The following is a 23,831-nucleotide window of genomic DNA, read 5'->3' on the forward strand; positions in this document are numbered from 1 at the left end:
TCTCTCTCTCTGATCTTCTGTTGTCTTGTATAGGACTTTCCATCATGAACGACCGGGTCTACATCCCGGTCGTTCATGATGGAAAATAATCTGTCTGATTGGCCCGGGTCTTGGATGTTTATCTATATATGTATTTGTTATAAAAATATAGTATCGTTGAGTTAGTATCCCATAACACAAGTGTCAAACTTACTTTGGGGCTAGCTCAATCTGTGCGATTTGTCCTTTATGAATTGTCAAATGTGAAGTATTAAATTGGTGACACTGTAACGAGTGATATTTATTTGAAGGCCCGACCAGCGAGCGCTAGAGGAGGGTGACGTGGACGCAGCCGAAGGGTTCAAGCACCAGCTGGAGCAGTCCCAGCGCGAGAGGAGACGGGACGCCGCCAACCACCAGCCCGCCTGGTTCCGGTCAGTGTCTGCACGTTCGGGGCTGTGACGCCGCGAAGTCTGGGAAAAATACGTTATTGAAGTTTCGGCTGTGTGATTTTACGATCTGACGTCAACCCATTTTGATGAATTAATTCCTCTATTAATTCCTGTTAGCCCGCAAAATCTCGCTTGGCATAAAAACGTCTAGCAACGCTGGTTTTACCATGAAAGCCAACATATCGTTCTTTCCTTTTCATTACAATTTGCATGAGTGAGATCGACTATGTGCTATTTCACTCGGTCAATGGTAATATTGTATGTTGCGCGGCAAACGTTGCTTAGTGTATTCATATCTTGACGATGACAAGAGTTGTCTTACTGAATTTTCATATATATCTGTCCTCTTCTGCAGCAAAACGTGTGAAGGAGGCGAGGAGATGTGGATATTCACGGGCGAGTACTGGAAGGCGCGCGGCGCGGGCTTCCCGGGGCTGCGCGCGCCGCGCATCTGGTGACCGCCGTTGCGCATCGTGAGTATACTCTTTCTGCCTCTCTCCCTCCCTCTCCCCCTTCCCCCCACCCCCTCACCCTTCTCTGTTTCTCCCTCTCTCTAAAAACAAGATACATTGTTGAACAAGACAACAGGAATAGACAGCTTTATTACTAGTGCAATCTCATCCCTTTAAAAAGATGTGACAAATTCAGTCACGTTCAACTTATGTATGTACAGAAGATTGTATTTAACATTATTGTGTAAATAATGAATTAATTTTCATATTTTTTAATTATTTTCTTTCGCAGCATATTCCGCAGTGCGAGGTACTCTGCTAGAGGATGTGTCGCCGCTTCCCGCTTCTAGAGCTTTACACAATAATAGCCTTTATTGTCATTAAATATAATACGGTAGTCTCGAAATAATCGCGTACACGGAACTGTGATTACGCTTGTATGAACTTAAATTTAAAAATGGAATTTTATTATTTTTTATTTGTAAATGATATGGGGTTTAGGATTTGCGTTTTGTTCGTTTGTTTTTTTTTAATACCGAATACAATTTGTAGTGAGGTTATGACAAAAAAATATTATATTATTAACAAAGTCCGCAGCACTTGACACATGAATTTGTTTTTGCTGTTTTCGATTGTGTCAAATATTTTTCGTATTGCAATTTCATTTTTCCAATTATTATTATTATTAATATTACAAGTCGTTACAGCCGTGTAATTCGGTCCTGGTTATATCTTTGTATCCACACAAAGTCAAAAGGATTGTAATTCGGTCCTGGCCATATCTTTGTGTCCACACAAAGTCAAAAGGATTGTAATTCGGTCCTGGCCATATCTTTGTGTCCACACAAAGTCAAAAGGATTGTAATTCGGTCCTGGCCATATCTTTGTGTCCACACAAAGTCAAAAGGATTGTAATTCGGTCCTGGCCATATCTTTGTGTCCACACAAAGTCAAAAGGATTGTAATTCGGTCCTGGCCATATCTTGTGTCCACACAAAGTCAAAAAGATTGTAATTCGGTCCTGGTTATATCTTTGTATCCACACAAAGTCAAAAGGATTGTAATTCGGTCCTGGTTAAATCTTTGTGTCCACACAAAGTAAAAAGGATTGTAATTCGGTCCTGGCCATATCTTGTGTCCACACAAAGTCAAAAAGATTGTAATTCGGTCCTGGTTATATCTTTGTATCCACACAAAGTCAAAAGGATTGTAATTCGGTCCTGGTTAAATCTCTGTGTCCACACAAAATCAAAAGTATTGTAATTCGGTCCTGGTTAAATCTTTGTGTCCACACAAAGTCAAAAGGATTGTAATTCGGTCCTGGCCATATCTTTGTGTCCACACAAAGTCAAAAGGATTGTAATTCGGTCCTGGCCATATCTCTGTGTCCACACAAAGTCAAAAGGATTGTAATTCGGTCCTGGCCATATCTTTGTGTCCACACAAAGTCAAAAGGATTGTAATTCGGTCCTGGCCATATCTCTGTGTCCACACAAAGTCAAAAGGATTGTAATTCGGTCCTGGCCATATCTCTGTGTCCACACAAAGTCAAAAGGATTGTAATTCGGTCCTGGCCATATCTCTGTGTCCACACAAAGTCAAAAGGATTGTAATTCGGTCCTGGCCATATCTCTGTGTCCACACAAAGTCAAAAGGATTGTAATTCGGTCCGGGTAATGCAATTTATTATTTTCCCTCCTTTTTTCCATTTTTACAAAATAAGTTCCAGTTCTTATTTGTCGAATAAGAAGCTAATGGTTGTTAATCAAACAGATTTGTGATAATCTTCGGCTTGTAATTAATTAAATCACCAAAGATAACAATTCATTTACATAAAACACCACACAGAACATTTGACCATTTAATTTTATTCCAAATAACTTTTATTTAAATGTTTTAAAATTATGAAAATGAACTTATTAAAAATTATTTCTTGCTTTAATTTTTTTTTAATTAATCTGATCAAGCTGTATATTAAACTGAAACTAATTAAAAAAATCAAAGTTTGTCATGAATATAAGACAATGCATATTACATACAAGCAGCAAATTACATGTATTTAATATAATTAAATAAATAAAAAAATGTACAATTAATGTACTTTTTTTCCAAAATCTGGGATATATTTTGGTGGTGTTTCTCGTGATTTTGTACCAGATACGGTAGCGGACATTATTTTTTTTGGTGCTAAATTTTTTTTCTTGTATTTTTTCCATTATTAATTTTTATTAATATTCAACATTGAATATTTTGTCTCAACTTTAATTTATAATTCCATTAAATTAATATTAAAACTACATATGAATTACGTTTATTAATATTAATATTACATTTTAGCAAATTTCTGTAAAAATTGTTAAGTCTTACAAGTGATATTACCTAAACGTTAAAAACGGTTTTAAAACAAGGTGTAAGATTCTTTCAGATATTATAAAAACGTAACTTATAATGTCAAAAAATCAGTTATTAAATTTACCATTCCCAGTACAAAATGTACGCATGGACGCGATTTCTTTGTATACAGAGTTATTTATAAAACGCCAGCAACTAGATTAGATAGCTGACACGATAAACGACAATGTTCGTTCCACGAGTTTTCATATTTCGTTAAATTTACTTTCATACAAAAATAAATCTTTGTTTAATTATCCGTTCCAATTCTAAACACTAAGTGTGGATCACGGGCGAGGCGAACGGGTGAGGTGAGACGGCGCTAACGCGAACGGACAGGCGAAAACTTAGAAATACATTTTTATAATGTACTAGTTTCGCTTCCGTGGGAATTTTGAAATAAAATATAGCCTATAGCAATCATGGATTATGTACCTTTCTAATGGTTAAAGAATTTTTGAAATCGATTCGGTAGTTTCGAAGATTACCCGCCTCAAACATACAAACTCAAAAACGCTTACCACTTTATAATAATAGTATAGATTGAGTCATATAAAAACTCGTAGAACAAACATTTTTGGTCACGATTTCAGCTTTCTAGTTCTTCATAGTTGCTCGCGTATAAAAATAAATCTGTAGTTACCAAGTGCTTCGGAAGGTACGTAAAGTAGTTGGTCCCGGTTGTATTTGCAGTCGTTAAAACCCGCCAATCGACTATGGGTGGTGGGTCATGGCCCATACTCCTTATCCATCCATAAGGTAGACCAGTGTCCCAGCAGTGGGGTCATTTAAATAGCTGATGATGAAGTTTATTAAGTGCAAGTTTCTGTCACACTTATTCATAGTAAATCCATAGAACTTTATTTTAGACGTTTATTACAGTAACCTGTTTAATCGTCAACACTTCGGCAAAATTATGTTAATTGAAATGTAAGCTTTAGTGCGTCCGCTGAAGACATATTTTGCATTGGCAACAAATCAGCGTATTGCTCGCTTACAGCTCGCATTGTCAATGTAAAGTATGTCTACAGCAGACGCTTTAAAGCTCATTTTTCAATGAGTGTTATTATGTCGGGTGGGAGCGGTGCGCCATAATTCAACTATACTGTGAATTTATTATATTATTTGATATATATATCCAAGAAGATATTTTAAAAGTCAAATATTGTGTCGATGGTGTAGCTATCGAAGGACTAGATAAGGGTCCACAAACTTTAGGGGCCCCTGATTATTCCGTATACTAAAACCTAGATATATTTTGCCCTGGACCCTGTGGTCACCTAGCTACTTTGATAATACACTAAAGCAAAGACATCTTAATTATCGTGTTTTCTCTTTCTAAATAAAGAAAAATCATTTTGAGGACGACCTAGCTTTGAATGCGTAGCGTTTTAGTAAAAGCCGCAATGGGTTTTTACGAAATGATATTAAATACATTTAAAAATACGTATTATAGCAAATAAATACATGTATGTATCGCCCCAAAAAACTATTAATAATTATTAAAATATCCATTTCTGTTGGAAGGTTTTCGCGTAGGCGTTTTAATGTAGATTAAGATAACATTACGTTTTGATTACTTTGTAAAGTTTGTATAAAATGTTGTGGCTGTGAATCGTTTCCATGTACGGAATATTAATCGCATATTTATGATTGTAAATCTACTTTTCTTGCCAGGCAAATGTGAATCTTAGCTTATTTCAAATACAGTTCACGTTGAAATTGGGCATCTAATAAATCAATGACATCTTTTTTTAATAACCAAATATGTGTTTCGTTCGACTGTGAGCTTAGTATTCGATTTTACGTAGTCACAATTACACATTTACCTCTGTAGCCTAATGGTCATCACTAATGACTGTTACACTGGAGGTCCCGGGTTCGAACCCGGGATCAGTCCCCGATTAGGAACTTACTATAATCTCTCAATGCGATCTAGTCTAAGAACTAAAATGATCTGCATCCCAAATTCATACCATCAAGTTAATTTTTAATACTAATGCGATTCATTTCACGTTCTCATTTGAACTGCGCTGAATTTGAATTGTAAATGTCGATGGGAGGTCATCCAAGACCCAGATCAATCTGAAAAGATCATTTTCCATCTCGAACTGTGTGCGTCGTGCGGTTTTCTATTTACCTCTCATCATCGAGTCGATTCGCAGTGAGACGCGGCTAGCCAATCACAGTGCGACATTGTGACGCAACGACAACAACACTGCAATGTGATTGGTTCGCTGCGTCTCACTTCGAATCGACCCGAATATAGTGAGAAGCAAACCCGCTCTCTGATATTAAATTCCGACACGATTGTAATGTTAGAGAAAATTTTATCCTTGGCTAAAAAGATCTAATATTAAGTAGCTGAGAAAGTTCATAAACAACCATTGACATTTGGCATCAATAATAATAATTACATAGTAATGTAACGAAAACTTTTTACTAATGAAACATCATTGATGCAAAACCAACTTAATATTAGATCTCTCGGACGCTCGACGTGACATAAATGAAGTTTGACTGGTTTCACTATTTTCTGATACATATTACATTGCAATGTAACAAAAAAACGTACTGCTAGCTATGTGCGGACGTCCAAATCAAAAGGGACCTTATGGCGGCTGGCGGTCTTTATTGCCGTTGTTCGAATACAAAACAACGGCAATAATGTAAGGTCCCTTTTGATTTGGACGGCCACATATCTGCCTTATGTGGACGGCTAACTAACCCTATTCAACACGTGTGAAACTGAATGTTATCGCCGTTTGATATCATACATATATCAGATACTTGTTGTGGAAGGCCTTTATAACTGCTATAGCAGTCGTGCGTCCGTGAAAGCGTTAAGCTGTAAGTTTCGCATACTTTGCATGCAAAAAGTATAGCGTAAAAGTTTAAATTTGGACTGTCACAAATTGTTCTTGTAGCTACTATTGTCTTTTGTCGTTACATGAGCTGAGGGCGAAGTTCGGGTTTGCATTTCACTTCTTACTATAGAATCGATTCGAAGTGAGACGCAGCCAACCAATCACATTGCGGTGTGGTTGTCGTTGCGCCACAATGGCGCCCTGTGATTGGTTAGCTGCGTCTCACTGCGGATCGACTCGATGGTGAGATCGTATCAGCATTCCCTATTTACACATTTTGAAGTATATAACATTGATCCTTATCGATAGCCCGCTATCGAATAGTCTTTCATTAATCGATAATTGATGCTAAAGCGATTGGTAACTCAGAATGTGGCAAAAAATAGTATCGCTTTCCGTGGGCTATCGATAGTCCAACATACTACTATCAATATTGATCCTTTGAGCTATAGGTAGTAACGATATTCTAGTTTATTTTCAAGGTCAAATATCGATAGAGAAAGGTCGATTTTCTGGTGACACTAGTATAGTTACGTCATACTATAAACCGTTAACTTAATTACCTTAAATAAAATAAATAAATTTACAATAAAATACCTTCGTTTGATATGTATTGCTAGCAACCTTATTTAGCAAGATATATAGTAACTAAGTATATATATATATATTGATTTTAATGTGTATTTTTATTGGGAAAGTTATACTTTTTTGCATGAAGATATAGGTAATACTAGAGCCAGTACATGAACGAGGTGAATGATAAGAACCAAAAGGGACCTTATAGCGGCTGGCACTTAGTTCTTTATTGCCGTTGTTCGAATACAAAACAACGGCAATTCTTTTTTATTTCTCATTTATTCAATGCAAAGATACATTTTTGTTATTTAAAATTAATAATCCTAACATATTCTATTCTATTCAGAATTATCTATATCTTCATGCTTTTTTGAATCTAATTTCTAGGTGCATTCTCGTCAATTACGCATAGGGAATGAATTGGCATAATATTGACACATAATTGTTAAATATTGCACAATAATAAAATTAATATTGTTACCGAATACTTGTGGTGTTTAAAAAAATAAGTATATTTAAAAGGGTACAAGCGATTTTGAAATTATGGAAATCATATTTATAAGCAACAATAGTTACATCATTGCAATTACAACTAAAATTGACTTTTTAAATTCATTTGACGCCTAGCACCAATATTTACGAGATGAAATAATATTCAGGAATTTATTCGTAATATATGGATAATTAATAATTCTTAATGTTCATTTTTTAATATTAAATAAACAGTTCATAGAAAAAAAAATTAAAAAAAAAATACAATAGTTAATTTATTTTCTTGCCAATGGTGCGGTGCTGTTCTGTGTTCAGTAAATCTTTTCTTTTTTTTTTTATTCCTAAAACACATCGTATAAGAACCATTTGGGATGAAGGCTTTGCCGCAAATATGCGCGCAGGTATTCTAAACGACTCGTTTTACTATAGCGTGATGATTTTTGTTATAATAACACATATGTCGCGGCCATGTTGTAGAATTTGCTTTATTACAAAATGGCGCCGTTTGGTAACGTTCTATCAGCGGATTCTAAAATATGGCAGACCTGATTTTTTTTTTAAAGTTGAATTATGAAAATTAATTCTGCAAACACTATTATCTTGTCATATGTACTAGAAAACAAAACTGCAGTGTGTCTGTTTAAATAAAAATAGCTACTACCAAATAAGGTACGATAATCCGTATATTTTAAAATGCAATAAAACTCGCTCGCTTCTAGATCGTTAAAACTATGCTTAACTTGATATATCTATATGTATAGTCTATGTGGATGTTCTTGATAGCTCGTGGTAGTGTACATGTCTAAATATTTGTATATAATGGTTTAGTTTGGAATCTTGATCGTTCTTATTGTAAAAAGCCAACATTCGGTGAATTTCACTTACAATAATTGGAGTGATACGGAAATACGATACGATGAGTAGGTCGACTGTTCAAGGTTGCTATAAAAATATCAAAAATATGTTAAGAATTGTTTTTAGCCATTTTTCTTTACTCCATTTTGTTATTCATACGGGTTATATGGTTGTTTGTTTTCTATAAAAAATATATGTTCAAGTCACGTCTCCTTACAATTTTAATGATTGACAATAAATTGTTTTATGTGTAAAATTAACGTTAAAATTGTTATGACTTATGAATATCATTAGGATTTCGTGTTAATTGTATTTGTACAATGAATTGTATTTCTTTTTTGTTTTTTAATTCAAAACGAGTTTCGTTTCATGGTTGCAAGTAGGTAAAATACTAACTTAATTTTGAAGTTTACTTGCACATTTGTTATTAAATGATCTTAATAAAATAAACATTTTAAATACAGTTACGTTTTTTCTGTTTGTGTTTTGTTTTTCTTCTATTATGTATATGGTATAGCATATGTCTGTAATTTGATTGTTTTTTTATCTTTTCAACCAATAGAAAAAAAATATTTCTTAGAATTTATCAATACAATTTCGTATGTGTAGTATACATTTTAAAGTGTTTCCATGTACTTAAATATACCTACGTATGTGTAGGTATGTTGTTAAAATAATTTGATTATTTGACATGTACTGAATACTACAGTAAAATATTACAACAATGAAATGGTAATTAAATTCTTTTTTTAAATTGTGTTGTCCATTTTTTCAAAATAAGTGCCTTTGGTATTATTTTTTCCGATGTGACGTTTTGTAACTTTGTTTATGCCGTTTACTTCCTCTTAAATTTCTAATAGGTACATATTAATAAAACCCAGTGGCTGTTGAAATTTTTAAATAGTTTTGAAACATTAAATGTATTTTTCTCCATCCAATAACTTGAAATTTATGCAATTTACATTGATTTGTAAAGCGAGGCACGTGTGTTCTCCCGCCAATTAAAAATGGGGGCGTAAAAAAAGTTGTACGTTTTGTTTTAGCTACCCATTCATTTATATTCTGGCCACTACACACGTGCCCACGCTTAAATAAAACAAAAATGTATAAAGCTTTATTTTAAGCTAAAGCGATAACAAAGTTACCTTGCTAGTGTTAACATTTTGTTATGTGATTTTGTTTTATGAATTAGCTATTAACGAGAAATTATTAAATGAGGATATATTACATTTATCGTTTTATTTAAAAACGCACTTTACCCACACAATGTAGTTTCTTTGTATGAAATACGGCAGTCATGCGTGAATCCTTATCCTTACATATTAATAAAAACAGTCCTTTCACGCGTCTGTTTGTTCGCAATAAAATCTAAAAACTGCCACTTCAGACCCGTCGCACTACCAAGACACTACTGGTAACTGCACGGATTGTAATGGGGTTTTTACCAATAGATAATGTGATTCCTAAGGAAGGTTTAGGTGTATAATTTGTCGCGACCGACTCATCCTCACACTGGTGTGGCGGTGAGGAAATAATTTTGGCCATATTAAAAATTTAGTACCTACCAAAGAAACCATCCTCCAGATACGTAGGGGCTATCATAGAGATATGATGTACCGGAGGGATATATAATAATATATCCAAAATAGTATATAATAAAATCCTAAATACACACCACAGCTGGCGGCACCAAAATAACAATACTTTCCTCTCATCTTCGCGCGTTCTCAGATACATTCGTAGCTGTGACATCACAAGGCCCAGGTTAAATTATTTTTTATATCAATAAAATTATTTGAAATGTGGGGAAGTTAAGTTTTGAAGATCTAGCTGTGATTTTACAATCGGTCGCCTTTTTATTAATAAGTATATTAACCCTTTCTCAATCTATGTTTTATATTATAACTGATCCCGATATAATCCCACGGGTAAAATAAAAAAAAATATTATTATTCATACAAATTATTTTTCTTTCAAAAAGTCCTATCAAAAATAAAACGCCACAGAAGTCTGTTTTGTCGTTCAGGAACTAAAAAGTTAAAATTTTTGTTGTAATGATTTGATTGGTTTCAATGTTTATTTATTTTCTTTATAAATATCTTTTAAATTTATCTTTTATAATATTGACACATAATTGTTAAATATTGCACAATAATAAAATTAATATTGTTACTGAATACTTGTGGTGTTTAAAAAATAAGTATATTTAAAAGGGTACAAGCGATTTTGAAATTATGGAAATCATTTGGAGTTAAATAATTTGGTTTTTATGTTTTTCTCCTTAGTTCGAGGTTTTATCGGAAATTAATTTTAATGACAATTATGCTTGTCCACCACTTAAACAACCATTGAGTTGTTTTTCTTTAGTCAAACAACACAAACCACAACACAAGCTTGACTTGACAGATCACAATCAATTTCTAAACGGTAATCAATGATTTGGCAAGTTAGGGAGAAAGAAAGCTTTTTTTACTTTCTTCTTCATTTATAAACAGTTTACATTATATTTTATACCTCTTTGTTCTTTAATATTAAGCATACGTTAAAATTAATGTAATGAACGTTAGGAAATCTTCATAATAGGTGTAAATAAGTAACGGTAAGTTTTAAACTAAGCGCTCGTTCGTAACCAATGTGAAATTATTTTTATCTTGTTTATTTTGATTATTGACAAGTTTCCTCGTTATATAAGTGAACATGACGATAATACGGACATTGTTTAACTGTGTAACTGTATCTAAACATGTTCCAGTGATAATTACAGGTGATTGACCTATTTGTGTACAGAACATTTGGTTTTGTATTTTTAGCTATAGTTTTGTCGTGTAGATCAATAATGCTAAATTTATAATAATTAGTAACCTCAAACGTTCCATAAATTTCTGTCTTTTTGTATTGAAGCAATTATTCGTTGTTTTATCTTATCTGTAAGACAATATACAAAGTCTTATTCTTTATAATAGTTTTATTTAATATATATCTTGTGAATGAAGGTAATTAGTCATATGATTCTTATAATATCATACAAATTACATTAAGAAAAGTATATTCTATTGATGGGCACCTTTTATTTCCTATCTACACTATGATATCAACAATTTTTATTTGGTTTCCGATTGCTGCATTAATGATTAGGTATTATATCTAATTATAATGACAATCTTTTCCATCACAGTCCAAGGACATGGATTCAGGACAAGAAAGTGGGGAACTTTTGCCCAGCAGTGGAACATAGGTATAGCCATGTAAAAAAAATGATAAAAAGTAAAATATTAAAAAGATTGCTTTAGATTAAACCTATATAACCAGAAGCAATTGTTTTTTTTTAAATAATATTTAACCTGAAGCAATAGGTTTAATCTGAAGCAATTGTTTTAATATTTTACTGTTTTTATGCAGATTTTTTATCATTTTATTACATATATGTCCCACTGCTGGGCAAAAAGGCACAATTAGAATTATAAATAAATAAATATATATTAGGACAAATTACACAGATTGAGTTAGCCCCAAAGTAAGTTCTAGACTTGTGTTATGGAATACTAACTCAACAATACTATATTTTATAATATATACATATATTGATAAACATCCAAGACCCGGGCCAATCAGAAAAAGATCATTTTCCATCATAACCCGACCGGGGATTGAACCCGGGACCTCTTGGTTCAGAGGCAATCACTTTACCACTGCGCCACCGAGGTCGTCGGAATGATTAAGGTCGGAGGAATTAAAACCTAGGACCTTCCCAGTTCACAAGTGTCATATCCACACAGCTATTGCAAAAGAATATTTCAGATAACAGAACAATGCATATTTTCTTATCTCTTACCAGTTTAAGGCTGCATGTGTGATAAATCTTGAATTTATTTTCTTTTGTGTCTGTAATTATGGCAATCAAAGTCAAATTAATATGTTACTTTATGCTACTTAACTGGCTATTGTTCCTATAATGAGAAATCTCCTTTTTAAAACATTGCTGCATTGCAAATAAGTTGTCCTCCACTGTTCAAGTCTTTGTAATGTGTTCCTATCGCCAATAATTTCATCGTCTGCAAATATTTGTTCAGGTTTCGCCAGCTATTGAATGTCAGAACACAAGGTCCACTTTCCTACTTTTTCGTCTCTATTCGCACAATCATCGGCATCCCTTGTTGTCGGACCATTGGCACACATATCTCAACGTTATATAATTTCAGCTCGCAGCATGTCAAACACATCTGTGAATATAAAGTTCCGATGGGGGCTGACAGCCTCGGACCCGGAACGGAACCCGGTCCTAATCGTGGGTCAGGTGGCCCACCTCAACTCGCTCACGTGGCAGGACGTCCGGTGCAAACTGGAGCCTCGGGTCACTGAAGAGGTATACTTTTTGATCTTGTACTTTGTTACTATTAGAAAAACATGTAAGAAACAATAATGGTATTTCAATTTGGCCCTTCTGGCATTATATGTCAATGATGAAACGAAATCTGTTGCTTTTGACATTTCTTTTCAGCAGTGATCATTTCTCTTAATCTCTTTTCTTAATCCCCATCTAGTGTACCCATATGTTACAATGAATAAACGAATTATGAATCATTATAATTATCTTTGTCTGAATATCAACAAACCAGAACAGATCTAGCATAAACTTTGAAATCCAAATTAGAATAACTCAATTTTACCTAATCAGCTGTCTGTTATAATTATCAGATGCTATAAAATCGTTTAAATTTCTAAATAAGAAAATAGCAAAATGTTTTTTGTTTTAAAAATGTTTATTATTTGTATGTTTATTGAAATCATTAAAATTGAGACATTTTATATTAATATTGTCATGATTCTAACAAAAAAGAGACTTATAGAGAATGTGGGGGTGACGATGGTGATGAATGGTGATGAATTATCACTGATCGTGAGTAAAACTTTGCATGGAGTACTGAATTAAGATTCTGATTTTATTATACATATGATTAAGTTGATGGTCGCGAGGGTTGAGTAAACGCCAAGTCGGCGCTCTCCTGACCTTGCTACATAAAAATTATAATGTGCGATTGCTCGTACAGAGAAAATATTATGAGACAATAGAGAACCCATCCAGTCATCGTAAAGATTCTAGTCACAGCGACCAAAAAAAGTGAATGACTCATGTCAGAATATTTCTTTTCATTTCGCGCATAGGCGTGGCGGCGCGGCCTGGCCTGTGTGACGTCATCGGCGGGCGACACGGTGGAGCTGTGGCCGCACGCGGCGGCGCTGGCGTCGCTGCCGACGCGGCGCTCGCGTCACGCTGCGCCGTCGCGCTGCCACGCGCTCGCCAAGATCATGCGCGCGCACCAGAGAACCTGTGACGAGTTTGCTGTGGTATGTATCATGTATTTCTAACTGTATGGTAATAGGTAGGTAATCTGTGTGCAACATCTTGCCTCACCTACATTTATAAATAAATAAATATATACGGACATATCACACAGATTGAGCTAGCCCCAAAGTAAGTTCGAGACTTGTGTTATGGGATACAAATTCAACGATACTATATTCTAGAATATATACATATATAGATAAACATCTAAGGCCCAGGGCAATCTGAAAAATATAATTTTCCATCATGACCCGACCGGGGATCGAATCCAAATATATGCAAATTTAATTTTACATTTATCTAGTTGGTGTGTCGCAAAAGCGATGTGTTTGCGTCCGCCATCGCGATAGCGCGGTCCTACCCGCTGTACCAGGCGCGCTCGGGCTCCGCCCCGCTGGGCTCACCCGCGCCGCAAGCGAGGCAGCTCACTGTTGAGATACAACTAGTGAAGGAAGACTCACAGGGTAAGTGGTTCCCATACATCCTAAGACCAGCTCCGATTTAGGCGACGACTGAAAGAGACGGAGCTATACAAAAGAAAGAGAAGCAAGATAGCCTTCCTTTCTATTAAATACGTGCGTCTCTTTCTGTTGATCGTGTCGGATTGTGTATGTAATCATTAGTACGCAAGTACTAGGCGCATAGGAAAGAATAGGAGCTTCAGTTATTACAAAAATTTTCTTACGAATAAATCTTTCAACTGCAAGTACCAGGCGAATAGGCAAGAGTAGGAGTTTGCGATATCATAAAAATCCTATCCGCTGTACTAGGCGTTGCGATACAATATTTGAGATTCAACTTCTTTGATTTAATCTTCGAGGAATCATACAATGAGCTGAGTAATGCTATTTTTTGTGTAATGACCGTCCTCTTGTCACATGAGAGGTGGTGCTATAGAAACATGACTTGTGTATTACTCTGTTTTTGTTATTCCTTCACAGATGGAGAATCCGAAGACGAATACTCCGGTTCCTTGCCGGCTGATCTTGCTGACGGTACGCTATCTTCAGAGGAGCTGGCGACGTTACAGCACGCTGCTGACGCTACCCGCCTCGCGGCTAAGATTGCGGACACTCCGTGCAATATCATGAACGTGGATAAGTTTATTGAGGTTAGTACTGCGGTAACCACTTTCCATCAGTCATCATATTCCACTTTCAGTCCACAAGTATGGCTAAGATTGCAGATACTCCCTGCAATATCATGAACATTAATAAGTTTATCAAGGTTTCCAATCAGTAATCAATTTAATCGTAATCGTTCATTAAGGTTTCGTTTATTAATACTGCGGTAACCACTTTCCATCAGTCATCATATTTCATTTTCAGTCCACAAGTACTAGGCGAACAAGAATAATTGGAGTTTAAGTTTTCATTTGTTCATCACATTTCCTGTTTACAAGTACTAGTGTTATGAGGTGAGGCTGTGGTAACCACTTTGCATCAGTCTTTATATTCAGTCCACAAGTACTAGGCAGACATGAAACAAGAGGAGGTTAAATTTTTCGTCATTGTAATGACTAGCATTTTATAATCAAAACAACAAATTATGCTGGCCAGTAATATAATTTAGAAGAAGAAATGTAATTTAAAAACAGCTAATTGGAATTCAATACCTTTGTTTGAACATTAATATTTTTATTTATTATTTTATAAAAATAATATTATACTGCAGTCAATTTTCGTTTTTTTTTCCTTTTTAGATGCATTTTCGAATGGCACTTGCGAAATCTTTTTGGTTTAAATTAAAGATAATTTTTGGTTTAAATTAAACATACAATTTTTTAATTGAGGTAAAAAAAATAATTACTAACACTGATATATTTTTTGTGCAATAAAGATATTACAAACCGAACACTAGTAGTAATATTTCGAGCAAATGTGTTGAAACTTTTTTGAAAATTCGTTTTTTTTTTTTGACAGGAAGCGTGCGCCGTAGCCAAAGATCTCGACATACCAGAACCAACGATAATCCGCGGCGAAGAATTGAAGGAACGCGGTATGGGTGGCATTTATGGAGTCGGCAAGGCTGCCGCGTGTCCCCCAGCATTGGTCGTATTGAGCTACACTGCTCCGCAAGCTACTGACACTGTGGCTTGGGTCGGGAAAGGGATTGTCTATGATACTGGCGGTCTCAGCATCAAAGCTAGGGTGAGTGTCTTATTTTTAACCGCCGACGCAAAAATTGGTGTTATAAGTTTGACCGCTAAGTGTGTCTGTCTGTTTATGTACGTGGCACTGTAGCTCATTGTCGGGTGAACCGATTTGGATGCGATTTGTTTTATTTGATAGCTAATTTTTATGCGGTGGTTCTTATTAGATATGTTTGATGAAAATCGATTCAGCCGTTTAAAATTTGTAGTGAAATGAATATTGAAAGCCGGGGGTTTTTTAGTTTGTTTAACAAATACGTTTTTTTAATTGTCATTTCTATGTTTTTTTATACCTAACGGTACTAAGCTAACAGGAAGGGACAGAAGTAAACTTTTATGTTGAAATCCCGCTATTAGACGCGATTTCGTTCAATATCAAGTACCAGGCGAACATAGAAAACACGAAGTTTACGGTTCAGTCCATTTGGGTCATTTTTTGCGGGACATCGCCAAATAAATTACCAATCGATTAGAGCTGAAAGAACCGGCATCTAACAAGAGTTGGTAAAACAGCAAGTGTAGTGCACATTTTGTGAAATGCACAATTTGTATCAGATCCCGACATTTCATCCTCGACGTAACCATCAATCCTCGCCTACGACTCGAGATGTATTCGTTTAAAATGCTTCAGTTTATTATCTTAATTTTTATTCATTCAAACAAATTATAAAGCATTCTTTAACCTGAAATATGTTGTTGTCTCGTTCTGTCAATGACGAATTTTGTAAAGGACTATAGTGACAAAACATACTTAACATCTGCCTTACGAACCAGTGCAAATAATTGTTTATCTATTGTGTCTCGATTCTCTGTTATCAATAGTTCAGTGTTCGTATATAATCAAATTTTCTCCCGCAGACCTCAATGGTGGGCATGAAAGGCGACTGCGCGGGCGCAGCGGCGGTATTGGGCGCGTTCGCGGTGGCCGTGCGGGCCAAACCTGACGTCAACCTGCACGCCATACTGTGCTTGGCTGAAAATGCTGTGGGACCGCTGGCTACCAGGTAACTAGAACAAATTGTTTTCAGAGAAATTTATTGCGTTCAATGTGTGACAAAACAAATCATATCCATGCAGTAAACCGTTGAGGCGTTCCCACGTCTGTCGGAGCTGTTTCTGGGTGCAGTATCGGGTCATGCTTATCATAATAATGTATTGTCACATGACATACAAGCTAAACTTCAGCTCAATCGGTTGAAGATAGCTGCTTCAAACTGGAATTGCGAAATTCCATCCGAGACATAGGGATATTGCTATTGATATAGGTTCAAATATCTTTCTGACTCCCATGAACGGCAACTTCGTTCTTCCAACTCGCGCCTCCCTATACCCCCCTTTTCCGGACCTGTTTCATGGCCAATTCTTTCGCCCTCCAATCTTCACGACTCTGGAATGCTTTGCCCGCTGACATTACCATCTTAAACAGCAGATTTTCTTTCAAAAAAAGAGTTCATGCTCATCTTTGGGACTCCTTTTCCTCCTGATTTTCTCTTTTCTGTTTAGTTTTTATCCGTATTTCTTGGACATAATTTTTATTATTTAGTTTGTATGTATCTATATATTGATATATATGTAGTCTTATGTATATATGCTTTGCTATTTATATTTCTATTTTATATATGCAGTTATTATTGTATTTCAGTACGTGGTAGTGTTTGTGTTGAAGTTACTGTTCTGCGCCGCACAGCTCTGTTTCTCCTAATGGTTAGCCGGGAGATAATGCTTATAGCATTAAGTTCGCCATTTGTTTATAAGTATATTTTTACTTGGAACAACAAAGTTTTATAAATAAATAAATATTGCGACATACATTGCAAGTTAAAAGCTTGTAAAAAAAAGTCTGTCTGTTCACGACAGACTCGAAAACTATTGCACGGATTTTCATGCGGTTTTCACCAATAGATAGTGTGATTGGCGAAGGTTTAGGTGTACGATTTATTAGGTACGTTATTACCCAGGCGGGTCGCTAGTATGAAAATAGAATAAGTCATAACATTACAGTAATAACAATTTGCTTGTTTCCAGACCGGATGATATCCATCAGTTGTATTCCGGCCGCACCGTGGAAATAAATAACACTGACGCCGAAGGTAAGAAATTATTGAAAATAAAATTCTAATGCGCAATAAATAAATTTTCTAATGCGCAAAAATTTGAGCGATTTAACTATTATTTTTTTTGTTCAAAAAAATTTAAGGAACACATTTCAGGACAAACAGTCTCAATTTATGAGAAACTAGATGTTGCCCGGGGCTTCGCTCCCGTGGGGATTTTGAGATGAAATATAACCTATAGCAATCTCTGATAACGTACTGTCTGATAATCGATTCTGTAGTTTCTGAGATTACCCGCTTCAAATATACAAAGTATACTTTGAAGTACAGATAAAAAAATAGTACGTAAAGGCTGAAAGCCAGCGACAACTTTTCTTGACATTTCTTTTTTTTAAGTATTCTTTTACGAACTGTCATTGCTGTCATCGTATTCTGATTAACTGATATAGAATATATAGAAAAAAAAAGAAAGATTTAATGACGTTTGTAACCAGCGAGATTCGTATTTATTTCAGCCGAACTACAATGGATTTTCATACAATATTTCCGTAGGCATATTTTCGTTCGACTTCAATCGAGTAATTTCAAACACTTGTTCGTTATTTAGACGACTGTTTCTTTGCAGGTCGTCTGGTGTTGAGTGACGGTGTGGTGTACGCGTCCAGAGATCTGAAGGCCGACACTATAGTTGATGTCGCCACACTCACCGGAGCACAGGTAATAAATAGGCTAGTTGGCAAATTTTTGTTTTGATGACTATTCGAAGGCCCTTATATCATTAGAAACACCAGTGAAAAAAAATACTGTGATAATGACAATACTTTCAAAGATATGACAAAAATAAAATCACACATTTTTGGACTCGTCCAAACGCTTCGTATTGAATGACACGAACCAGTGACGTCACAACGTGCGAAAATGTTCGCGAAGAAAGATATGTTTGTTCGACAGCTACATTAAATATTACGTTTACGGTGGTGATTTCTTAATAAAAGTTGTTACAAAATTTATTTGTTATTTATGATGGTTAAATTTATTTTTATAATTTCATACTTTTTGAAAATTGACTTTCCAACCAAGTTTAAATCTTCGTATTTAGATCCAGCTGCATTGTTACAGTCTATGAGTTATCATAATGATCCTAAATATATTACTATTTTATCTAGATTATACATATTTTTTACAGTTCTCTGACCTTGGCAACTACCCTATTGTCCCACTAATGTTATGAAGGTGAAAGTGTGTATGTTTGTTACTTCTCCGCGCTCAAACGGCCGAGCCAATTTTTATTAAATTTGGTATCGAAGTAGTCTTGTATTAACTAGAAAGTACGCGATATCCGGATATAATAGGCGCGATAGGATTTGTTTCTAAAACTCTGAGTCAATGGCGCTTTATGAATTAGATGGCGCTACTGTGCATAAAAATGTATCTTTCAAAGAATTACGCGGGGCGCAGCTAGTTTGATTGTTTTTAAGGTTCCGTATATCAAAGTCTAAAACGGGACTTTATCACTAAGACTACGCTGTTCGTCTGTCTGTCACTTAACTGTATCTCGTGAAACGTGATAGACAATTGACATTTTCACAGATGTTTTTCTTTTTGCCGCTATAACAACAAATACTAAAAAAAAATATTTATTTATTAAACTTAACCATTTTATATAACATAAATTTACTTATGTATAGGTTTTAACGTACTGGCTTTTACGTCGAACATACGTAAGATGTAGGCGGGCAATAATCGTGCACTGCAACGCGTCTTCTACCTATAATAAACTAAATGCTTATCATAGGTAAATGCGAAAGTAAGTTTGTTTGTTTGTTACCACTTCACGGTCTGTCTATTCTCTTCTTGAAATTGTGCATATGTGTAGTATGAAGTATGGAGAAGGTGCCCTTCTTTGAAAGTTATGTACCTTTCAAAGAAGGCTATCTTTCATCTTGGAAAAATATGTTTTGAAATTCTCGCGGGCGTAAGCTAATATTTATAAATGAGCGTTTTTCTCGAGCAGAGCATAGCGACGCTAGCAAATTGTTTAATCCGAGCGAAGCAGCGGTGGGCGGCTAGTGTAAATTAATGTTAGATTAGGGGCGTTATGACTACTCGTATCGCATGACTCCTAACGAGGGTCGAGAATGACTTTATCAATTAAATATGCATGCAAGACGACGTGTATATTCCAGTGTCGCATTAAAGTTATATAATTATTTGTTAGATAAATTAAAAAAAAACCCCGACTTTCAATATTCATTTCGCTCCAACTTTTGAACGGCTTAACCGATTTTCATGAAACATGGCTAATAACACTCGGGATAAAATTATCTGTGACACAAAAAAAAAAAACTAAACGAAAATCGGTTCATCGTTTGGGAGTTACGTTGTCACAGACAGATACGTTAAATTTATAACATCCCTCTTTTTGCTTCGGGGGTTAAAAACAGTTCACGACACACGTGTGAGGTTCACAATTTACGATCCCGTACTGTCCGGTGACGACTGGGGCGCTAGTCGCACGCTAAAACCGACAAGTGTCGACATTACAATGCCCCTACAAATGCGTGTTTTCCCCGGGCAGGGCATAGCGACGGGCAAGTACCACGCGGCCATAGTGTCGAACAGCCGACGGCTGGAGCGCGCGTGCGCGTGCGCCGGCTTGCGCTCGGGCGACCTCGCGCACGCGCTGCCCTTCGCGCCCGAGCTGCACTTCACTGAGTTCAGCAGCGCGTGCGCAGACATGAAGAACAGCGTCGCCGTCAGTATCTCATGTTCAATCTCAATTACTTATTACGAAACTATTCGATTTACAATTGTGGTAGGTACTTGTATACTCTAGTTTTCACTTCGATAGCGAGGAAACAACAATCTATGTATATAAAACTCTTGGCGTTACTGACTGACTGACGGACAACGCACATTCGAAACTACTGAGCGTAGAAAGCTGAAACTTTGGGATTGACTTTTGAAAATGTACTTAGCTTATATTTGGACGGGCGTCTTTAACTACATGCATACGAAATTTCATCAAAATCGATCCAGGCGGTTTAGCCGTGAGAGCGAAACAGATTTGCGCATTTATAATCTTTCATATCTGTGTGTTCCGGTTGTGTTTGATGAAGTTTATGGTTACTTTTATAGTTTTAGATAACATATTGATATAATCTTTATATGTTTTCGCTTGTGATAAATTATTGTGACTCATGTTAAAGATCTTTGGAAGATAAAAGGGGAGGCCTTTACCCAACAATGAGACACATAAAACAGGCTATGAAAAATATTATATATTTGCGCTAAAAAATTGATAAAAATGTGACAGGCACCTTAATCTTAATGTTCTAAGGCTTACCTCTCGTAGCTGTATGTATGTATGTATGTGTCGTGTCTCCGACAGGACCGCAACAACGCGCAGCCGTCGTGCGCGGCGCTGTTCGTGCTGGCGCACCTCGGGTTCGAGTTCCCGGGCCGCTGGCTACACGTGGACATGGCCGCGCCTGCGCACTGCGTGAGTTACCTATACCTCTCTCTCCTACTCGCTCTCACTCTTCACTGCGTCAGTTACATCTCTCTCACTCACTTTCTCCCTCTCACTCTTCACTGCCTGAGTTACATCTCTCTCTCTCTCTCTCACACACTCTCCCTCTTATTCTTCACTACGTCAGTTACATCTCTCTCACTCACTCTCTCTCCCTATCACTCTTCGCTGCGTGAATTACATAGATTGGATGTAAGATTGTAAAATTAGTTTATTAACTCTAGAGCACACAGTAAAATCTTTATTTATGACTTATGTTTAATAATAATTCATTCGTTCAAATCGAGTGTGTTATTGCTAACACTGCTGTCATAATTTAATTCAAGTCGCCTAAAGGCATCTGACACATATGGCTAATATCTCCAGGGCGAACGCGCCACGGGTTACGGCGTGGCGCTGCTGACGGTACTGTTCGGGCAGCGCACGCAAAACAAGCTACTGCGGGCCCTCGGGGACGCGTTACTGTCATAGCTGTGCGCAGCACTAGGTGGCGTGGCTAGCTAGTTCATCGCTAGGGGCTCACGATAACATTTATCCAAGATACCATCCTGTTATCCATTAAAACATACTTTTAGCGTATGTTTTGTCGCTTTATATCCAATCAAATATTATAAAGTGCGACGAGTGACAAAATATATTTTAGCTTAAGCTATACTTTAAAATCTTCTAACAGTCCGTCAAGAATGAGAAGAAAACAGATTTTTAATACATTTTTTACTATGCAGCGTCCTCGTTTATATTCTTCACTTTCTTGACAAACTGTAAATCTAAAGATTTGATAAATAAATGTGAAGTTTAATGATAGAAGATATCTTATGGAGGGCAGTCGCTTACGATCAATCAATCAATTTTTATTTGTGTAAACAGTAAGATGAGGTGTCACAAAAAAATACAGGACTCTGTTTCCTACCCTCGGGCGTACGAATATTAGTGCGTATAAAACAGATAAAAATAAAATATTAATAAGTTATAAGCTTGTCTAATTTATATTAGCATTCTTGAGCTGGCAGATCATGGAGGCTCTTTTTGAAAGTACCCACATCTGTTGTCATTTGAAGCAACTTCGGAAATTTGTTATATATAGAAGGAGCCATGCCAAAATTCACTATTACGCATTAAAAATCGTTTTGTTACGGCAAAGTATTCGCATAACTAATATTATAAATGCTAAAGTAAGTTTTTTCTCCCATCACTATCTGTTCAATCTTGAAATGTTGGATACATTTATTTTGTAGTACGCAGGATATAGGATACCTTTCATCCCGGAAAAATCACTGGAACTTCGCTGGAAAAACACGCGGGCGACGTCACGGTCAAAAGCTAGTGTATTATTAGTAGCTAGTGTATATAGCGACTTCCCTCTGTAGGGTACCTTTTAGCGAGAAACTTCATAATATGTGGATTGGAAAAAATACGCGTTGAAGTACTATTTAATACTATCGTGTTAGTTCTATTCGAAGCTTTTCTTTTGCGGGTATTCTAGAGGCATTTTTTAAATATAAATTATGGTATCCATTTCATATTTTAATATTAAAGATACTTGTGCTATCGTCAGCATAGTGTCAATTGAGTGTACGTTCTTGTAAGACATTTATTTACACACTATAAATGATGAAGGTCCTAAAACATTCCCTTGTGGAACATCATACTAAATTGATTGCTAAGTACAATATTTATGAAAGTTTTATTGAATCTGATTTAACAATTTTTCCTCAAATCCTCTAGATGTAAAATCCTGTATTATATGATAAAAAAACAAGCTTTAGTTTTTAAGTACAATTTTTATAAAATGCAATTATGTATAAGTAAATATAATAGTTGTTTGTTGCGAAACTACTGCCAGTTACCGCTAGATGGCAGGACTAAGTCTGATGACTTAAGGTGTTTGGAAATTCAATCAACGAGAATGTAGACCGAGAAAACTAAAGACAGAGAGAACGTAGTCACATGAGATAGAACAATTTTACGGTACGGCACGCTATAAGGGACAAAAAACATTATCGCTCCGTCTCGTTTCTCCTCTTGTATTTCTAGTACGCATTTATCTTTCTTATTATATGCGCAATGGAAGAAATGACGATGTCTAAAGTTTTCTCTGTCTACTGGAGAAGAATCTTATACGCAACATAGTTTTAACTTTATATCGAAGCAATAAAATATGTAATGTTTGGCTAACATAGTGTTTAAATTGAGGTTTTACATATTATATAATCACCGCTATTTTAATATATAATAGACCAGTTACCAATGTGCATTAAATATATAGCAACAGTTTCAGATGATCTTTATATATTATCTGTTATAATAGTATATTCTAACCCCATTTATTTAGGGCTAGTTAAGTTCATTTCCTCAAATCCACAATCGAGAAAAGTTTAATCGATCGATTCATTCAATTAACTTTACTTTTGTTAGATTGAAAATTACACACATTTGAACACTGTTGTTTAGCCTTATTTAGTTCATAGTTAACAATATTTTTTTACTAGTATTTAGCTAATTAACAGATTACACCAAGAATGCAGTTTTAATGCCATAATGTGTTCGATATAGCCAAATCACTCAGCCAATAAACAGTAATAATAACTCATTATATGGTTATGGAATAAGACAAGTTTTTTAATTAATTTTGTTTACTTTGCTGAAAATAAAATGTATATTTAATACTTTTTGTTTTATTTTTTA

At 35.6% G+C, this 23,831-nt stretch overlaps 2 protein-coding genes across 11 annotated transcripts in view; both read left to right on the forward strand.

The window, feature by feature from the left end:
* LOC128679540 (oxysterol-binding protein-related protein 3-like) overlaps window positions 1-9,292 on the forward strand; it is a 61,039-nt gene extending 51,747 nt beyond the window's left edge. For all 8 annotated transcript variants that reach the window (XM_053761840.2, XM_053761837.2, XM_053761836.2 and 5 more), the window contains 3 exons: window positions 291-413; window positions 787-904; window positions 1,176-9,292. In XM_053761840.2, the coding sequence (XP_053617815.1) occupies window positions 291-413; window positions 787-889 (226 nt within the window). In that variant the 3' untranslated portion in view covers window positions 890-904; window positions 1,176-9,292. The remainder of the gene's footprint in view (window positions 1-290; window positions 414-786; window positions 905-1,175) is intronic.
* A 1,190-nt stretch (window positions 9,293-10,482) lies between these two features.
* Window positions 10,483-23,812, forward strand: grsm (granny smith). Of its 3 annotated transcripts, none has more exons than XM_053762552.2 (12): window positions 10,483-10,663; window positions 12,264-12,427; window positions 13,228-13,410; window positions 13,713-13,872; window positions 14,350-14,519; window positions 15,331-15,558; window positions 16,419-16,564; window positions 17,586-17,650; window positions 18,240-18,331; window positions 20,193-20,369; window positions 21,006-21,116; window positions 21,513-23,812. In XM_053762552.2, exons 2-12 carry the CDS (start codon window positions 12,272-12,274, stop codon window positions 21,615-21,617), a joined length of 1,593 nt encoding a protein of 530 aa, XP_053618527.1. In that variant the 5' UTR covers window positions 10,483-10,663; window positions 12,264-12,271; the 3' UTR covers window positions 21,618-23,812. The 3 variants fall into 3 exon arrangements, with proteins under 3 accessions (XP_053618527.1, XP_053618526.1, XP_053618528.1); XM_053762551.1 differs by lacking the exon at window positions 10,483-10,663 and adding an exon at window positions 10,677-10,828; XM_053762553.1 differs by lacking the exon at window positions 10,483-10,663 and adding an exon at window positions 12,146-12,166.
* Window positions 23,813-23,831: the final 19 nt, after the last annotated feature.

The sequence above is a fragment of the Plodia interpunctella genome, chromosome 22, assembly GCF_027563975.2.
Source record: "Plodia interpunctella isolate USDA-ARS_2022_Savannah chromosome 22, ilPloInte3.2, whole genome shotgun sequence".
Classification (NCBI taxonomy): Eukaryota; Metazoa; Arthropoda; class Insecta; order Lepidoptera; family Pyralidae; genus Plodia; species Plodia interpunctella.

Excerpts from the sequence above, each read along its gene's own strand:
- grsm (XM_053762551.1), top strand. The coding sequence starts at position 10,762 with ATGACGATAATACGGACATTGTTTAACTGTGTAACTGTATCTAAACAT. Across the intron at positions 10,829-12,263 it reads TGTTCCAGTGATAATTACAG|CTCGCAGCATGTCAAACACA; the intron begins GTGATTGACCTA and ends ATATAATTTCAG. Across the intron at positions 13,411-13,712 it reads CCTGTGACGAGTTTGCTGTG|TTGGTGTGTCGCAAAAGCGA; the intron begins GTATGTATCATG and ends ACATTTATCTAG.